Source organism: Anolis sagrei, chromosome Y, assembly GCF_037176765.1.
Source record: "Anolis sagrei isolate rAnoSag1 chromosome Y, rAnoSag1.mat, whole genome shotgun sequence".
In the NCBI taxonomy this organism is placed as follows: Eukaryota; Metazoa; Chordata; class Lepidosauria; order Squamata; family Dactyloidae; genus Anolis; species Anolis sagrei.
Genome location: NC_090035.1, coordinates 75,747,352 through 75,766,195, shown reverse-complemented (window position 1 = coordinate 75,766,195; position 18,844 = coordinate 75,747,352). Strand labels below are relative to the sequence as shown.

At 42.9% G+C, this 18,844-nt stretch overlaps 1 protein-coding gene across 1 annotated transcript; it reads right to left on the bottom strand.

The window, feature by feature from the left end:
• Positions 1 to 3,341: 3,341 nt before the first annotated feature.
• On the bottom strand, positions 3,342 to 18,796 carry LOC132782149 (NF-kappa-B inhibitor beta). The gene is made up of 6 exons (XM_060786864.2): positions 18,045 to 18,796; positions 15,348 to 15,453; positions 13,008 to 13,236; positions 10,949 to 11,037; positions 9,195 to 9,428; positions 3,342 to 6,993 (listed from the first exon to the last, which is right to left on the bottom strand). The coding sequence occupies exons 1-6, from the start codon at positions 18,470 to 18,472 to the stop codon at positions 6,955 to 6,957; spliced, it is 1,125 nt and encodes a 374-aa protein (XP_060642847.2). The 5' UTR covers positions 18,473 to 18,796; the 3' UTR covers positions 3,342 to 6,954.
• Between the last annotated feature and the right edge of the window lie 48 nt (positions 18,797 to 18,844).

Here is an 18,844-nt window from a genome sequence, read left to right as displayed (position 1 = left end):
CTAAAGAGACTCTATCCCCAACCCAAAAAACACAATCCCTCCATCCCTAAAGAGACTCTATCCCCAATCCAAAAAAACAACCCCTCCATCCCTAAAGAGACCCTATCCCCAACCCAAAAAACACAATCCCTCCATCCCTACCACCATCCTTCCCTAAAAGCAAAAAATACTTCAAATCCCAAGTTGCTTCTTGTCACTTGGGGAAACTAACTGCTCTTTGGAATCTGCTTGGCTATTTGCAGGATACTTGGCATACCCTAAAACCTCTATGCGGCCTTGTTGTTTTCCACCTCTATAATAAACACAGCCAAGGATTTTGGGAGAGTCAATCTTATGTAGCAGGAAGTGGGGAAACCTTAATCCTTTCCAATGTTTCCGTGCCACGATTTGAGTGTTGGACTGGGACCCTGGGAGACCAGAGTTCGAATCCTTGCTCAGCCATGGAAACCCACTGTTGGGCCAGTCAATCTCACCTTCAATTTAAGACAAAGGCAAGCCCCTTCTGAACAAACCTTGCCATGAAAAATCCACAACAGGGTCGCCATTAAGTCAGAAATGCCTTGAAAGCACGCAACAATAATTATCACATCCTCACAGTCCCTTAGGATCAGCCTTAGTGCTTTATGGTTTAGGACAGGGGTCCTCAAACAAAGGCCCGGGGATCCAAGGTCATTTACTCGGCCCTCGCTCAAGAACAACCTAAGTCTGAAACGACTTGAAAGCACACAGCAACAAAAATACTGTATTGTCGAAGGCTTTCATGGCCGGAATCACTGGGTTGTTGTAGGTTTTTTCGGGATATATGGCCATGTTCTAAAGGCATCTTCTCCTGACGTATCGCCTGCATCTATGGCAAGCATCCTCAGAGGTAGTGAGGTCTGTTGGAACTAGGAAAAAGTGTTAATATATCTGTGGAATGACCAGGGTGGGACAAAGGACTCTTGTCTGTTGGAGCTAGGTGTGAATGTTTCAACTGATCACCTTGATTAGCATTCGATTGCCTGGCAGTGCCTGGAGCAATCTTTTGTTGAGAGGTAATTACCGTAGATGTTCTTGTTTGTTTCCTCTCTGTTGTTGTGCTGTTCTGATTTTAGAGTTTTTTTAATATTGGTAGTCAGATTTTGTTCATTTAGGATTATTGTTGTTGTTGTGTGCTTAATGACCTCGGAGGGCTGTAACCGGCCCTCGGGCCTTAGTTTGAGGACTCCTGGTGTACGTAGTTCCTAACTCAAGCATTCCCTGAAGGATGCATTGCAAAATGCAAATGTTCCCCCCGCTATAGGCAACAATTTAAGCTCCAGGATTAAGGCAGGGAATTTTTTGTAATGTATAAAAGGAGCCTCCTCCCATTAATACAGTAATAGGCAAACTTGGGCCCTCCAGGTGTTTTGGACTTCAACTCCCACAATTCCTAACAGCCTACCGGCTGTTAGGAATTGTGGGAGTTGAAGTCCAAAACACCTGGAGGGCCCAAGTTTGCCCACGCCTGCATTAATGTTTTAAACTCAATTTTGCTATGGCAGTAATCCCCCAGCCGTTCCTTGACCCATTTTGTACCCACTGCTTTGACTGTTCAGACTGAAATCTTCCATCTCTTTACCAAACCCCAGCCGCCTCTTCAAGCGTCAGTACAAAGGCAGATCCATTTTGGGAAGCTGCCTTATGCAGTCCTGGGGATATTTGGATTGTTTACCTGCCTGGGTGTTGCTCTGTTTGGATATTGGCCGCTGAGGCCAGGTCTGCTTTAATCGCCAGTGTGGAGTCAACTTAATAAAATGATTAAAAAAATAAGTGGTGTGGAAACTGGAATTGCCTTGTGTCCTTTTGTGTCGTCTTAATACTTTCAAGAAATAACGAACCCTCTTTGTTTGTGTTTTGAGCTCAGCATAATTCCTCGACTGAAAATGAGTTTGACCACAATGTGAAGAGAAGTAAAAAAGGTAGAGATATGGGTTCCTCCATGCAAAATGCCACTGCTTTCTAAAATCTCTACTTGTACATTAGGGATATTTACACCTCTTGCATTTACCGTATATACCGTATATTACCGTATATATTTGAGTATAAACTGAGTTTTCAGGCTTTTGTTTAGGCTGAAAAAGCACCCCTCAGCTTATTATGATTACATTTATTTTACTAAATTTATTATTACATTCATTAGTTTACTCCATTATTGTTATTATGACATTTATTATTTTAATCTATTATTATGATTACATGTTATTTTACTCTATTATTACTGTTATCATTTCATTTCCATTATTATACTCTATTTTTATTTTTATTAATTTATTATTTTACTCTTTATTATTATGATTACATTTATTATTTTATTATTACATTTATTTTACTATCTTTATTATTACATTTATTATTTTATTATTATTTCATTTATTTTACTATCTTTATTATTACATTTATTATTTTATTATTATTACATTTATTTTACGATATTTATTATTACATGTATTATTTTACTCTATTATTGTTATTACATTTATTATTTTACTCTATCATTATGATTACATCTGTTATTTTACTCTATTATTACTGTTGTTGTTACATTTCCATTATTATACTCTATTATTATTTTAATACATTTATTATATTACTCTTTATTGTGATTACATTTATTATTTTATGATTTCATTTATTTTACTATATTTATTATTACATTTATTGCTTTACTCCATTATTATGATTACATGTCATTTTACTCTATTATTACTGTTATTATTACATTTCCATTATTATACTCTATTATTATTTTTATTACAATTATTTTACTCTCTTTGCTATTATAGGAAGGATATGTAAGTACATTTACATTGAAGGTGGTTAGAATAATAGTTTAATCAGTCTTATCTTAAAACACAGTTTTGTGTAAATATTCAAAAACATTTAACCCCCTGATGCCTCAATTAATATAATTTTATTGGTATCTATTTTTAATTTAAAATTTGCCAGTAGCTGCTGCATTTCCCACCCTCGGCTTATACTCAAGCCAATACGTTTTCCCAGTTTTTTTGTGGTAAAATTAGGTGCCTTGGCTTATATTCCGGTCGGCTTATACTCGAGTACATACAGTACTTACTTTTCCAGCCCTGTGATGATTCAGCCAGGAGTCTAGAAGGTATCCATACAAGCTCAGCTGCGGCAAGTTCATTGAGAAGGAAACCTAATTGCTTCCAACGAGGCTTCTCCTAAAACATTTATTACATTTGAGCTCTGATTTTCCAACACATGAAGGATGACCATCCTGTCATCATCCCATGTTTCAAACTTACCGGTTTTCCATCATATATGTAGAGCCTCAATTGAAACACGCACACACAAAAAGGCACACAGAAATCCACAGCTTTTAATCCAATCTGTTCAGAGAGAGGCCTACATAATACAATAAACACAAAAGAGGCAGAGAGACTGAACTGAGTCACAGACGTGGAATAAAACACAGGAAAACCACACTGTAGCTTTGAAACAGCAAGCCACAGGGAAGCGGAGAATAAATTCTTTTGAGATTGGGATTATATGCAATGCCTGACAGTTTTTGTCTTTGATGAATACACAGAGGCTGGATATATATCGGAACGAGACAATGCTTCATCTATCCAAAGAGCCCAGCACATTGGGCAGCTTCAAAATTCAGCTTATCAAATGCTGGCAGAATCCATCCTCTCCTCTCCTGTGCGGCCATGGCACCATCTCCCAAAGTATTTAGCACGGGGCAAAGTGAAGCTCTGTTTATGCAATGGACTACAGCTCCCAGCATTCCTGAGCTACTGCAGCCCATCAGTGGATATGTGAAAACCCTCATCCATTGCCACCACCCAAAGTCTACTTTCTGAGACCCCTTGTCTCTCATTCCTGGTCTAAAATTCCAACTTCTGGAAACAATCTAAGGCAGTGGTCCTCAACCTGTGGATCTCCAACTCCCAGAAATTCCAGCTGTTAGGATTTTTGGGAGTTGAAGGCCAAAACATCTTGGGACCTACAGGTTGAGAACCACTCATCTAAGGCCTACTCATCATGGTGGCCACACATATGACCACAATGGTGGCCTCTAGCTGTGCTCAGATTCCAATAACCATTCCATCACCTTCCTTTGCCATCTCAGGTGTTTTGGCCTCCAAGTCCCAGAAATCCCAGCCAGTTTACCAGCTGTTAGGATTTTTGGGAGTTGAAGGCCAAAACATCTGGAGACCCACAGGTTGAGAACCACTCATCTAAAGCCTATTCATCATGGTGGTCACATATATGACCATGATGGTGGCCTCTAGCTGTGCTCAGATTCCAGTAACCATCCCATCACCTTCCTTTCCCATCTCCCTTTTTGCTGCTTTTGAGGGTTGCAGAAGTCACAGTGCTCCATCTCGATGGAGGAGCCTAGGACCATGGAGAAAGCATTGTGGGGAAGTTAGATACAATGCTGATGGAGATACAACAACAGAGCTTAGCGTGGCAGATGGAATGGATCAATGCACACACTCTGGCAAAGAAGATGCCCCTCTCCAAAGAGGAAATGGAGCTCCTAACCACTGCTTATTCAATAAGCCCAGGAAATAAAAGTTGGGTGTTTGTCACATAAGGGATTTCCTCTTCTTAGGAAGCAGCAGTTGAAACCAAGGAGCCCCCCAGGAATGTCATTCAAGGCTCCCAGCCTGGCCTCAAAAGATTACGAAAGTTACCTTTTTGGCACTGCAATGCTGCCTAGGTGGATTCTGGGAATTGTAGTCCCCAAAACTTAACTTTTCCAAACACTGATCCTCCCAAAGGAAGAGCTAGCTTTCTAGTTGGCTGTTGCAAGGAAGTTTCTCTACCGGGGCTGCTCTCATGTTCATCTTGGATGGAAAAGTTTCCATTTTTCAACTTTCTCCCATTACTGACAAAAGTAGGAGCTGCACCGCTTAAAATCCCAGGCATCGCTACGTCTGTCTGTTTCTGAATTTGGAAAGAAACAGAAGAATATCCCAGGAGTTTCCTGTGAGTAAGAAAAACTAAGAGATGGACGATATATTGTTGAAGGCTTTCATGGCCGGAATCACTGGGTTGTTGTAAGTTTTTCGGGCTATATGGCCATGTTCATATGGCCATATAGCCCGAAAAACCTACAACTACTAAGAGATGGACGTTTCACAGTTTTGAATTGTGGCAAACCTCTTGTGACATTTCCTGGAATTTCCCTTGCAAAGTGAACTATGTTTCCTTCCCATTCTTCCTCCCAGCGCTGCTAAAAGTAGTTCATTTGGCTCCAGAAAATATTAATTGCAGCGGAAAGAAATACGTATCCTAGAGATGGGGAAGCTGTGGTCCTACAAGTGCTCTTGGATTCCAACATCCATGAGCCTAAGCCCATCCCAGGCAAGGCTCAGGAATGCTTGCTGCTGGGTGCTGAGAACACCTTTAAAGACTGCAAGATCCCTATTTCCTGATATATACAAAAGGCAAACAAAGTGGCATGAATTTAAAGGGGAAGGCAAGGGATGCGGAGAAATAATATACCCAGAAGGAGCTAAGTCGAAGGCCAGAAAAGCATCAATGCAACTAAACTCTTACTAGCTCTTGTAAAGAACTGCTTTTGACAGTGGTTTTACTTCTAGGGCAGTGGTTCTCAACCTGTGGGTCCCCAGATGTTTTGGCCTACAACTCCCAGAAATCCCAGCCAGTTTACCAGCTGTTAGGATTTCTGGGAGTTGAAGGCCAAAACATCTGGGAATCCACAGGTTGAGAACCACTGTTCTAGGGTTCTAGGGCACCTAGCCTTGGAGGCGAATTACCATAATGAAAAAGCAGTTTTTGTAAGCTCAGAGCCATCCCAGGATCTTGGGAGTCTTTGTTCCATCTACTGAGGAAGGAGAGGATTTCCTCTCCACATTCTATTCCCTACTTAGGATCAAAACCTTGCCCAGCTTTAAAAGGCAAGAAATCCTAACAGCTGGTAAACTGGTTGGGATTTCTGGGAGCTGTAGGCCAAAAACATCTGGGGACCCCAGCTTGAGAACCACTGTTCTAGACCTACGAGGGTTCCTTCTAACACAGGAACTTGTTGCTGAGTTTTGGGATGTTCTCTCAACCATCTCTCAATCTCAAAAGTGGAGGAACGGAGGGAGCACATGGCACAGAGCATGGCGGCATACTGACCCCAAATCACCCACAAAGTGACCTCTAGTACTACTCAGAGCTGTGTCTGGTGAGAATGAGGTCTTGCTTTGAGTTGAGAGACCATCCCAAAACTCAGCAACAAGTTCCTGTGTTAGAAGGAACCCTCGTAGGTCTAGACCAGTGGTTTTCAAGCTGGGGTCCCCAGATTTTTTTGGCCTACAACTCCCAGAAATCCCAGCCAGTTTACCAGCTGTTAGGATTTCTGGGAGTTGAAGGCCAAAAACATCTGGGGACCCCAGGTTGAGAACCATTGGTCTAGAATAACTCACACTTCGGGTCTAGACATGGACGACTGTCTCAGCTCCAGTGTTCACTGAGACTGTGCTTAAGGCACGATGCAGCAAGTGGGAATGGGAAATATCTAAAGAACAGAAATACTAATACCAAAGCCAGGCATGGGCAAACTTTGGCCCTCCAGGTATTTTGGACTCCAATACCCACTGTTAGGAATTGTGGGAGTTGAAGTCCAAAACGCCTGGAGGACCAGAGTTCGCCCACACATGGTCAAAGCACATTCTTCACTGCTGGATATCAAACATCAAGACAGACAAGAAGCCGTGAGGGCTTGGAAACCGGACAGAAAAAAAAACAAAGCAACCACTGAAGTTACATTGGAATGGGGTGCCAGGATCTGCTCGAGACTTGCAGCCTCGCTTCTTATAAATAATACAAATCTAGCTCACAGTGAAGATGCAGTTGCTACAGAAATCACAGCCAGCTGCCACAGGGGGAGGTGGGTTGAGAGGATGGGGGGGCCCAGGAGACAAACAGGATCCCCTCGAACTGGTCTTCCTAGTGCCCGCGGTTGATGACGATGTCGTCGTACTCCTCCTGGGGAAGCACAAAGTGTCAATGTAAGATTAGCGTAATGTGAATGTTTAAATGTTCTCGTGTCAGGGCAGCCAGTCAATTATATTACATTTCTAACAGAACAAAGCAAACAAACAAACAGAGAAAATACAAAATGTGTGAGTTTGGTAGTTGATTAAATGTCCTTTGACCAGTATCTGGTCACTTGGAGTGCTTCTGGTGTTGCTGCAAGAAGGTCCTCCATGGTGCATGTGGCAGGGCTCAGGGTGCATTGCAGCAAGTGGTCAGTGGTTTGCTCCTTTCCGCACTCGCATGTCGTGGATTCCACTTTGTGGCCCCATTTCTGAAGGTTGGCTCTGCATCTCGTGGTGCCAGAGCGCAGTCTGTTCAGCGCCTTCCAAGTCGCCCCATCTTATGTGTTCCCAGGGGGGAGTCTCTCATTTGGTATCAGCCATTGGTTGAGGTTCTGGGTTTGAGCCTGCCACTTTTGGACTCTCGCTTGCTGAGGCGTTCCAGCGAGTGTCTCTGTAGATCTTAGAAAACTATGTCTGGATTTAAGTCGTTGACGTGCTGGCTGATACCCAAACAGGGGATGAGCTGGAGATGTCTCTGCCTTGGTCCTTTCACTAATGGCTGCTACTTCCCGGCGGATGTCAGGTGGTGCAATACCGGCTAGACAGTGTAATTTCTCCAGTCGTGTAGGGCGCAGACACCCCGTGATAATGCGGCATGTCTCATTCAGAGCCACATCCACTGTTTTAGCGTGGTGAGATGTGTTCCACACTGGGTATGCATACTCAGCAGCGGAGTAGCACAGCGCAAGGGCAGATGTTTAAATGTAATTTTGTGTAATGCCTGTGAATGTAACCTGATTGCATTAGCGGAGAGTGTATTAACTCTGAAAGGGTTAATCAGTCAAGCCTCTAATGAACTGTGAAGTTGTGACCCTGAGTGTGCCTGGAACGCGTAGGGAGGATCCAGAGGTAAGATTTCATTCGTCCTTCTTACTTCGGTGCTTTTGTCTTGTTTCTGTCTTTTTGGTTGGGTGTCAATGCGAGTGTGTGCTGTATATTTGCACTACTCAGTAAAGCTATACGTTTGCTTTTACTGAAGTCTCAAAGTATCCATTCTTCTAAGCTGCAAAGCTTCTGTTGCACTTTGACACAAAGCACCTCCAGTTTTACATCCACAACTAGACGGAGCTCACCGTTCCTCTTCTGATATCCTTAGGTGATCCCTCGTTTTGTGGGTCCGTATGTGGCTGTGGAGCCCTATTCTTGCTCTGCATCTTCTTCCGCAGTGAGGGCATTGGTTTCCAGGTGGAAGGCGTTCTCGGTCGGGGTTGGCTTGACGCGCCTTCCTCTTGGCACGCTTCTTCCTTTCGCCCTCCATTCGTGCCTCCTCAAATTCTGCAGCCTTGCTGGTCGCAGCTGACCTCCAGCTGGAGCGGTCAAGGGCCAGGGCTTCCCAGTTCTCAGTGTCTATGCCAGAGTTTTTAAGGTTGGCTTTGAGCCCATCTTTAAATCTCTTTTCCTGTCCACCAACATTCCGTTTTCCGTTCTTGAGTTCCGTATCTCTTCTGATATAATGCCATCAGCAATCATACCAAAAGCAACACTGTAATAGATGACCACAGCGGCCAGGCTACGCTATGCCCAAAGGTGGGAAAAAGTACAGGGATCCCAACAACAGGAGATGGGATGGTGAAGATGTTGAAAGCTTACAGAAACAGATAAATTACAACCTTTGTTGAGCAATGAGTCGTTTGGTAGATTTTTTAGAAGAATGGGAACCTTTTTGAAAATGGGGAAAAGATACTACTGGTAGATTTCAAGACATAAATTGTTAAAATTCAGGGGGAGAAAGGCGGGGTATAAATATAGGAAATAAATAAATAAATAATGTATATACTCGAGTATAAGCCTAGTATTTCAGTCCTTTTTTTAGGCTGAAAATGTCTCCCTTGGCTTATACTCGAGTCAAGGTTTTTTATTATTTTACTCTATTATTATTATTACTACATTAATCATTGTACTCTATTATTATTATTACATTTATCATTTTATTATATCTTGTAAGCTGCTCTGAGTCCCCTTCGGGGTGAGAAGGGCGGCAAATAAATGTCGTAAATAAATCAATAATGAATATATATTTCTGAATATAAGCGAATACAAAATCTCATATATTCCAAACAAGGTGTCCCTTCCTGGGATAAAACTCACCTCGCTATTGCTGTCCAGACTCTCCTCTGAGTCCCAATCGGGCTCCTCCGAGCCAAAGGCCCGCAAAAGCTGTGTGATTTTTTCATTGGGCCGGTGGATGGCGCTGTACATGGGGGTGTAGCCGACATACATCCGGGCTTCAGGGTTGGCTCCGGCACGCAGCAGGTGCTCCACCATTTCGGGACTCTGTGCCTCCACGGCCAGGTGAAGGGGGCTCCGGCCACAACTCAGTTCCTGCAAGGCAAGAGATGGTGAGGGGGGTTCAGACAAACACATCCTAGTAAGCTAGTATATACTTATGCATTTGTGTGTGAGCAAACCTGTCAAAGACTTCTCTACTTATGAAATTTATATTCTGCTTTTTCTTTGGAATGACCCATCATGGCTCACATCAAGTTAAGAACAAAGTACAGTCAGTTCTCCACATTCATGGAATTAAAGGTACAGGAGAGCTCAATTAAAACAAAAAACAGTGAATAAAGAAATTGGTATATTATAATCTTCTATATAAATAAAAATGTAATGTTCGTTTGTGGGATTAACAGAGCTCAAAAACCACTGGACGAATTGACACCAAATTTGGACACAAGACACCTAACAACCCAATGCATGTCCACTCAAAAAAATGATTTTGTCATTTGGGAGTTGTAGTTGCTGGGATTTATAGTTCACCTACAATCAAAGAGCATTCTGAACTCCACCAGCAATGGAATTGAATCAAACTTGGCACACGGAATTCTCATTTACCAACAGAAAATACTGAAAGGGTTTGGTGGGCAGTGTCCTTTGGTTTTGAAGTTGTAGTTCACCTACATCCAGAGATCACTGTGCACTCAAAACAATGATGGATCTGGACCAAACTCTACACAAATACTCCATATGTCCAAATGTGAACACTGGTGGAGTTTGGGGGAAATAGTATCTTGACATTTGGGAGTTGTAGTTGCTGGGATTTATAGTTCACCTACAATCACAGAGGATTCTGAACCCCACCAACGAGAGAATTGGGCCAAACTTCCCACACAGAACCCCCATGTGGGCCACAGCAACGCGTGGTAGGGGACGGCTAGTAAATAATAAAATAAAAATAGTAAATAATAAAATCATAAAACTTTATTTATATACCACTCTATCTCCCCGAGGGAGACTCAGGGCGGTTTCCAAGCAACATCACCAAAACATACAGAGTAAACAAAATTAACTAAACAACATAAGCATAAATTTATCACAATTACACATATATATTAAAAATAATCCTGCCTGTTCAGAGCAATTAAAAGGCTGGGCTGAAGCTAGTGCAAACTCAAAATATGAGGGGACTGGGAATTAAGTACTGTGCTATAATAGGCAAACAGCAGTAACAGGTATGGATCTGTGGCTGCTCATTTCCAAGGCCTATTAGAGGGATGACCAGGGTAATAGGTAGGAAGTATAATGTTTGGGGCTGGGCTAGAACTGGTCATTCTCAAAGGCTTGTTGAAACCACCAAGTCTTCAAGCTCTTATGAAAGGAGGGGAGGGATGGAGCCTGTCTTATTTCTCTTGGAAGGGCGTTCCAGAGGGTTGAATCACAATAGAGGGATACCTCCCTTTAGATTTTTAAAATCAGTTCCAGAAACAATTAATCACAATCCTCATTCAAAGGAGAAAGGACCAATTTATCCCTATGGTGACATTGTCATGTATGCTTCTCCTGGGATTACCCTCCTGAGCATGACATACGCACATGTAATCAATAATATTGCCAAAACTAACCGGTTTGTTGAGATCTGCTCCCCCAGAGATCAAGAGACCGACCATGTTCACATCTTTCCTCAAGACTGCAAGATGCAAAGGGGTGAAGCCTACAGAAAGAGAGAGTGGACAATTCCTCCTTGAAGAACCAATGCACTTTTGTTGTTACAATTACACAGGATGCATGTAAACGTTCACGTAATTAATTATACAGATCAAATGTGTTCATTGCTATCAAAATGATCTGAGCTACTAACACTGAGGTATATAACACTCAGCAAATCTTCATTAGGAGTAGCAAAAACCAATCTACCCCTTCAGGAAGGCCAACCTAGACAGTTTTAAGCATGAATTTTAAACTTGTGTCTTGTGTTTAAACTTTGTTCTAAGTATTTTAATACATGTTTTATAGAAATACATTTTAATATGTACCTTTTTCTAATAATATATTTTAGTATGTGTATTTACAGAATTTTTACAATGTTTATGTGTTTTCATTATACTGTAACCTGCCATGAACCACGAGGAAAGGTGAGTAACAAATAAAATTATTATTACTACTATTCTATTTCCCACTGGATTTCAACCTCTCCTTTGAGAGAGATAAAGTGGTATATTTATTATTATTATTATTATTATTATTATTATTATTATTACCATACCAGGTGACAGTCGCATTGAGCAAAAACAACAGGAAAAACTCAGCCGTTATCAGGACCTCAAAATCGAACTGCAAAGACTCTGGCATAAACCAGTACAGGTGGTCCCACTAGTCATCGGCACACTGGGTGCCATGCCAAAAGATCTCAGCCGACATTTGGAAACAATAAACATTGACAAAATCACGATCTGTCAACTGCAAAAGGCCACCTGACTTGGATCTGCACGCATCATTCGAAAATACATAACACAGTCCTAGACGATTATGAAGTGTTCAACTTGTGATTTTGTGATACAAAATCCAGCATATAGATCTCATTTGCTGTGACATACTGTGTTTTTGTGTCAGTAAAATAATAATAATAATAATAATAATAATAATAATAATAATAATAATCAATGCCATCAAAGCCAGAATTGAAAAGTCAACAACAGATCCCAAATGTAGACTCTGCAAGGAAGCAGATGAAACAATTGATCACATTCTCAGCTGCTGCAAGAAGATTGTGCAGACAGACTACAAGCAGAGGCACAACACTGTTGCTCAGATTATTAATTGGAACTGCATATTGTTGACATGATATGAGGATTTAAAGATTGAACTGCAAAAACTCTGGCACAAGCCAGTCAAGGGGGTCCCAGTGGTGATCGGCACACTGGGTGCAGTGCCTAAAGACCTTGGCCTGCACTTAAACACAATCAGCACTGATAAAATTACCATCTGCCAGTTGCAGAAAGCCACCTTAATGGGATCTGCACACATTATTCGCCGATACATTGCACAGTCCTCAACACTTGGGAAGTGTCTGACGTGTGATCCAATTCAACAGCCAGCAGAGTGTCTGCTGTGGATTCATCTTGTTGTGTTTCAAATAATAATTATAATTATAATAACAACAATAATAATAATAATAATAATAATGGGCCTGAATCTAAGGTTAGTCCCAAGAACAGCTGACATAGAAAAGCATTAAAACTTTAAATAAGGCTAAGTAAGAAGAACGGAAGTCACACTAGGGTGTTTTTATTTATTTATTATTATTCTGTCTTTGTTAGGGTCTTTTGTGTTCTTTTGTTTTCTTTTTTACTTTTTTGGAAAGTGTTGGAGATATTTTATTGTAATTCTTTTGAGAAAATTAATAAACATTAATTTAAAAAACTTTAAATAAGTAATTATTAGCTTGGAGGCCTCTCATTCTGTAGGGTAGCTATAAGTCAAAGTCAATTTGAAGGCAAATGCATCCCTCTAAATGGGAATTACCAATGGCCTTAGGAAACTTGTACTGATTTTTGCCTCTTCGATCATTCCTGCCCCCTCCATAGCTATGAGGACTGCAAACTTGTTTATTTTGAGCCTCTTCTCGAGCTTTAGAGAGGAGAAGGCAACTTAGTTCTGAAAGGGAAAATCCCAGAAAGATACCATCGTAGTTGGTGCAGTCCAGCTGGGCCCGCGAACTGTTCCCTTCGCAAGGCCTTTGCCCCAGAGCAGGTGCCAGGAGTTGCTGGGCACATTCCCGCTGCCCTTCCCGACAGGCCAAGTGCAGTGCTGTGTGGCCGCCTTTCTCCTGCACACAAAGGCCGGCTCCCGCTGAGACCAGCTTGCCCACGAAATCAGAAGCCCCCAGGATGACTGCGATGTGGAGCGCCGTCTGGGGACAGAGACAAGAGTGAAATCATCAGCCCGAAGCTGTGTGTCGCCCCCCCCCCCCCCCCGAAAGCAGGCATGGCCCAAGTGTGCCCATTCCTTCCCTAAAGATCCATCTGTCTTAAAAAAAACTTTAATCAATGTGCCTGCATCTAAGATTCAGAATAAAAGGACTAGTTTAGATCTGTAACTTTCTTTATACCAGGCCACATTATTTGTCCAAGGCCAAGTCTGACTGACTGGCAGAAGTTTCCAGGGACCGAGGCAGAGATGTTTCACATAAAATGCAATTTTTTTTAAATTGCAAATGTCAACATGCTTTTGCACTAAAATAGGGTTCCTTGTCAAGCAAGTTTTGGCAATCTGTGGCTCTTTTCTCTGTGGCCCTATCAGCACTGACCATTTAATTCCAAATTGCAGAGGCTAGAAACAAACCCTCAAAAAGCACACAAAAGATGCACATCAGTGTTCTGTAGCTTGTATAATTATCAAACGGGCGTCAAATTGGGTTCCCTATATGTTCATCTGCAAACAACATATATGTATTTTGTCTTACACCGTTTGGGATCACAGTATAGAAATAACCATGTGCTCTCCTATAAACTAGATGAAATACCAAGAACTTTTCTAGATACTCTCTCCAACGACGTCTCCTTTCAGAGATGAAGCAAATGGCAAGTAGAGAGAAGTCTTCTGTATTGCAGCACCTTTCTAAAGAGGTCAGCTGAGTACTTTTCTAGGCCACATGGGAAGACAAACAATTACTTTAATTGCACTTGCTGTTCTAATTGATATTTTAGCAGGCATCTTGCTATTTTTACTTGTTTTTTGCTCCAACCATTTTTAAATAACATTGAGTTGGCCATGGGGGCTCTCTGTGCCAAGTTTTGTCTTGATTGGTCATTAGATGAGGGTTGCAGCAGCCTTGGGAAGTGAGTGGAGGTACTTGAAGTCCCATCATCCATGGTCTGTCCTCCTCAAAAGTGCACCAGGGTGTAGAGTGGGTCATGGGGGCTCTATGTGCCAAGTTTGGTTTTGATCAGTCATTGGCGAGGGTCTCAGGAAGTGAGTGAAGTGACTGTAAGTCCCATCATCCATCTCCAAATTCTTCCAAACCGCACCGGGATGTAGAGTGGGCCATGCGGGCTCTCTGTGTGAATTGTGATCCTGATCCATAATTATTGGCAGTTGTAATGGTCTCAGGAAGGGAGTGCAGGTACTGCAAGTCCCATCGTCCATAGTGCACCCTCCTCCAAACTGCACCAGGGTGTAAAGTGGGTCATGAGAGGTCTATGTGCCGAGTTTGGTCTAGATCAGTCATTGGATGAAGGTCACAGCCATCTCAGAAAGTGAGTGATGGTACTGCAAGTCCCATCATCCATGGTCCATCCTCCTCCAAACTGCAGTAGGATGTAGAGTGAGTGAAGGTACTGCAAATCCCTCAGGCCCTTTCCTTTCTCTTCTCATCCACTTGAGAATGTTAGAATGTTTTTTTCTTTTGTCATGTCAGGAGCGGCTTGAGAAACTGCAAGTCATTTCTGGTGTGAGAGAATTGGCCATCTGCAAGGACGTTGGCCAGGGGGCGGTAGGATGTTTTGATCTTTTACCATCCTTGTGGGAGGCTTCTCTCATGCCCCTGCAAGAGGAGCTGGAGCTGACAGAGGGAGCTCATCCACACTCTCCCCAGATTCGAACCTGCAACCTGTGGGTCTTCAGTCCTGCCGGCACAGGGGTTTAACCCTCTGTGCCACCAGGGGTTCCTGTTGAAGCCGGCCAATCAGAAACCATATGCAAATTTCCTTTCCCCTCTCAGCCACTCAGAGACCATATGCAAATTATATCACAGTGGCAGCCAATCAGAACGCTGCCACATACACTTCCCATCCTTCCTCCGCATACAAACACTGACTTTTATTATATACATAGATTTGCCAGTTGCTCACAAAATGAACTGAGGACTGAAAAGCCGGTTATACTTCTTTCTAATTGTACAAGCAAAGTGCTATATTCTACTCTGAGTTCCAGAACAAGGCCATTGTGGTTGCAGCTAGTGAGGCTTTGAGGAATAAAGAAGCACATTTCCTACAACGTGACACAAAGCGTCTCTCCATTCACCTGTCCAAGATCATTCTGAATGTCCAGGTAATCCGTCCCTTGCGTGAACTGAAGGATGGAGTCCAGGAAAGCCTCATGTTCATGAATGACAGCCAAGTGGAGAGCTCTAGAGGCAACAGGAAAGAAGAGATAACTCAAAAAGCACAAAACCCAGCTGCATGGAAACATGTCCAATGAAGAAAATGGGAACTGAAAGAACAGACCTCGTGTGTACCTCCATGATCCAAACATGATCACCTGTTTTGGCTACTTTACCTTCCCAAAATTAGGGTGTGTGTTAATGTAATCTTAATGCTGAGCCAAAGCAAAAGATGAAGCTATGTCAGGAGCACCTATTTGAGGGATGTCATCTCTAAGTTAACTGCCATGGCTCAAAGCTATGCAATGCTGGCATCTATAATTTGGTGAGGCATCAACATTTTTTGGCAGCCTCCATGATCCCAAACTACAGGCCACATGACTCCATAGTTTTGAACCAAAGCAGGTAAAGTGGCTTTATTCCACACCATAGAAGCTTGGGTGCCCTTTTGTTTTTAAAGAAGGAATTCTAAGCAGCCAGCAACAGTAATGGGCATATCACAAAGAGTGCACATTTTGCTGCTGCACATTTCATTTGCCAGCAAATACTCATATTTACTCAAGTCTAATGCGCCATCAAATCTAATGTGCACCTCAATGTTTAAAGCCCCAAAACCATAATAATAATAACAATAACAATAATAATAATAATAATAAAAAATTATGGAGCCCCCGGTGGAATGACCAGGGTGAGACAAAGGATTCTTGTCTACTGGAGCTAGGTGTGAATGTTTCAAGAGTTCTTTGTCCCACCCTGGTCATTCCACAGATATATAAACCCATTTTCCTAGTTCCAACAGACCTCACTACCTCTGAGGATGCTTGCCATAGATGCAGGCGAAACGTCAGGAGAGAATGCCTCTAGAACATGGCCATATAGCCCGAAAAAACCTACAACAACCCAGTGATTCCGGCCATGAAAGCCTTCGACAATACATTAATGTAATTTTATTGGTATCTATTTTTATTTTGAAATTGACCCATAGTGGATGCATTTCCCACCCTCAGCTTATACTCGAGTCAATAAATTTTCCCAGTTTCTTGTGATAAAATTAGGTGCCTCGGCTTATATTCGGGTCGGCTTATACTTGAGTATATGCGGTATGTTATCTTGCACTGATTACTTTATTTTGTTACTTTATGTATTCTGTTACGACGTAATTTTTCTGTTGTTAATAATAATAATAATAATAACGCTTTATTTCTCCCCAAAGGACTCGGTGCGGCTTACATGAGGCTGAGCCCGAATACAACAATACAAGGAAAACAACAACAGTACAAGCAATTAAAATAAAACATAGACAATAAAATATACAACATTATCAATAAGACAATAAGCAATTAAAAACAGTGGGAAGGCCAAATGTAAAGTTAAAATGGAAATAATGCTGGGACATGGACAAAAGGTGATAGTGGCGTTTGCAGAAGGGCATACGAGCAGATCTAAAAAATGTAAAGTGATTTGGAGGACAAAGTGCTTATGGGATCATTATTCCGGGAAGGAACACTGGAACAACCACGTCTTCAAGCTTCTCCTAAAGACTGCCAGAGTTGGGGCCTGTCTGATGGCCTTAGGAAGTGAGTTCCAGAGTCGAGGGGCCATCACTGAAAAGGCCCTCTCTCGTCCGCACAACTGCGCCTGCGATGCTGGTGGGATCGAGAGCAGGACCTCTCCGGATGATCGAAGGGATCGTGTGGGTTCGTATACAGATATGCGGTCACGCAGATAGGCGGGTCCCAAACCATTCAGGGCTTTGTAGGTTATTTATTTATCGTGTCATCCACAACCAGAACATTGTATTACATTTCTAACAGAACAAAACAAACAAACAGATTTTAAAAAAACACAAAATTTGCAAAATTGGTAGCTAATTAAATGTCCTTTGACCAGTATCTGGCCACTTGGAGTGCCTCCGGTGTTGCCGCAAGAAGGTCTTCCATCGTGCATGTGGCAGGGCTCAGGTTGCATTGCAGCAGATGGTATTGTTTCTAGCACCCACTTTTTGTTTGATGTTCAAGCAGTGCTTCTTGTAGGTAAGAGCACGGTCCAGAGTGACTCCCAGGTATCTGGGTGCGCTGCAATGCTCCAGTGGGATTCCTTCCCAGGTAATCCTCAGAGCTCGGGATGCTTGTCTGTTCTTAAAGTTGAATCCACGACATGTGAGTGTGGAGAAGAGCAAACCACAGACCACCTGCTGCAATGCACCCTGAGCCCTGCCACATGCACAAGGGAGGACCTCCTTGCGGCAACACCAGAGGCACTCCAAGTGGCCAGATACTGGTCAAAGGATATTTAATCAACTACCAAGTTTGCAAACTCTATGTCTTTTGTATATGTGTTTATTTTTGTTAAAAATGTAATACAAATGTCTGTTTGCTCCTGACATGATAAATAATAAAATACGTTTTGCCAGTTTTTTGTGATAAAATTAGTTGCCTCGGTTTGTATTCGAGTCGGCTTATACTCGAGTATATATGGTATTTTTTCTGTTGTTTTGTGTCTAATTTTGCTGTATAGTTTTTGGGCTCGGCTTCATGTAAGCCGCCCCGAGTCCCCTTTGGGGAGATGGAGGCGGGTTGTAAATTAAGTTTATTATTATTATTATTATGATTACGTACGTATCTCCATCTTCGGTCACAAAGCCCAGGACATGGTGGAGCCAGGCCTCGGGGGTCACCGCCACTGCAGTGGGCCCTTCTTCTCCTCTTCCTTCCTCAAGGCGCACGGCCTGGACGCCTTCCGCGATGCCACTCACATCCTCCTCTTCACCACCCAAGGAATCCCCAATGGCCGAGTCCAGCCGCTCCTGGTCCTCGTCTTCTTCGGCCAGGGTTTTGTGGGAGACCCTAGGGTCCGAGGTCATGGCTTGACAGTCTCCAGGACCCATCTCCACGTCGCTCTGGGCAACCACAAATGTGCCATCTTCCTGTCCTTCGCTGAGGGAGCCCAGCCCACTGTCACACCAGTCGTCCCCTCCAGAAGTCGAGTCAGCTCGTTTGGGCGACCTGGGCCCACTCTGGGCCACTTGCCCCTGCAGATAGGCCATTGGGGAGAGAAGCAGGCCTCAGTTGCTACCATACAGGCCTACCCTGTTGGAAGTAGGCCTCAACTACTTCCACACAGGCCTGCCATGAGAGTAGGCCTCAACTGCCAGACAGGCCATCAGGAAGGAGAAGGAAAGGGAGCCCCACTCGCGGCTCAAAGCGCTGCTTCAGCTCCTTCTGCTATCGAAGGGGAATTTGAGCAACCTGGGGAATCCCCAGACAACAATCTCTCTGTCGCAGTCACAGAGGCATGCCGGGATTTGTAGTCCTCTTCCGCCTAACATCCGGGTATCGCGCCTTTTGAGATAATTTTGGAAACGGTTTTCACTCTCTCCGCAGCGCGAGACATGCCGGGAGCGCGGTGATTGGTCGAA

What these genes read in the sequence shown, in the direction of transcription:
- LOC132782149 (XM_060786864.2), bottom strand. Translation starts at nt 18,472, where the DNA reads ATGGCCTATCTGCAGGGGCAAGTGGCCCAGAGTGGGCCCAGGTCGCCC. An exon ending in GGACTGCACCAACTACGATG is followed by an intron (nt 11,038 to 13,007) that starts GTATCTTTCTGG and finishes CTCTTTCTGTAG; the next exon opens with GCTTCACCCCTTTGCATCTT. An exon ending in GTCTGGACAGCAATAGCGAG is followed by an intron (nt 6,994 to 9,194) that starts GTGAGTTTTATC and finishes GTGCTTCCCCAG; the next exon opens with GAGGAGTACGACGACATCGT.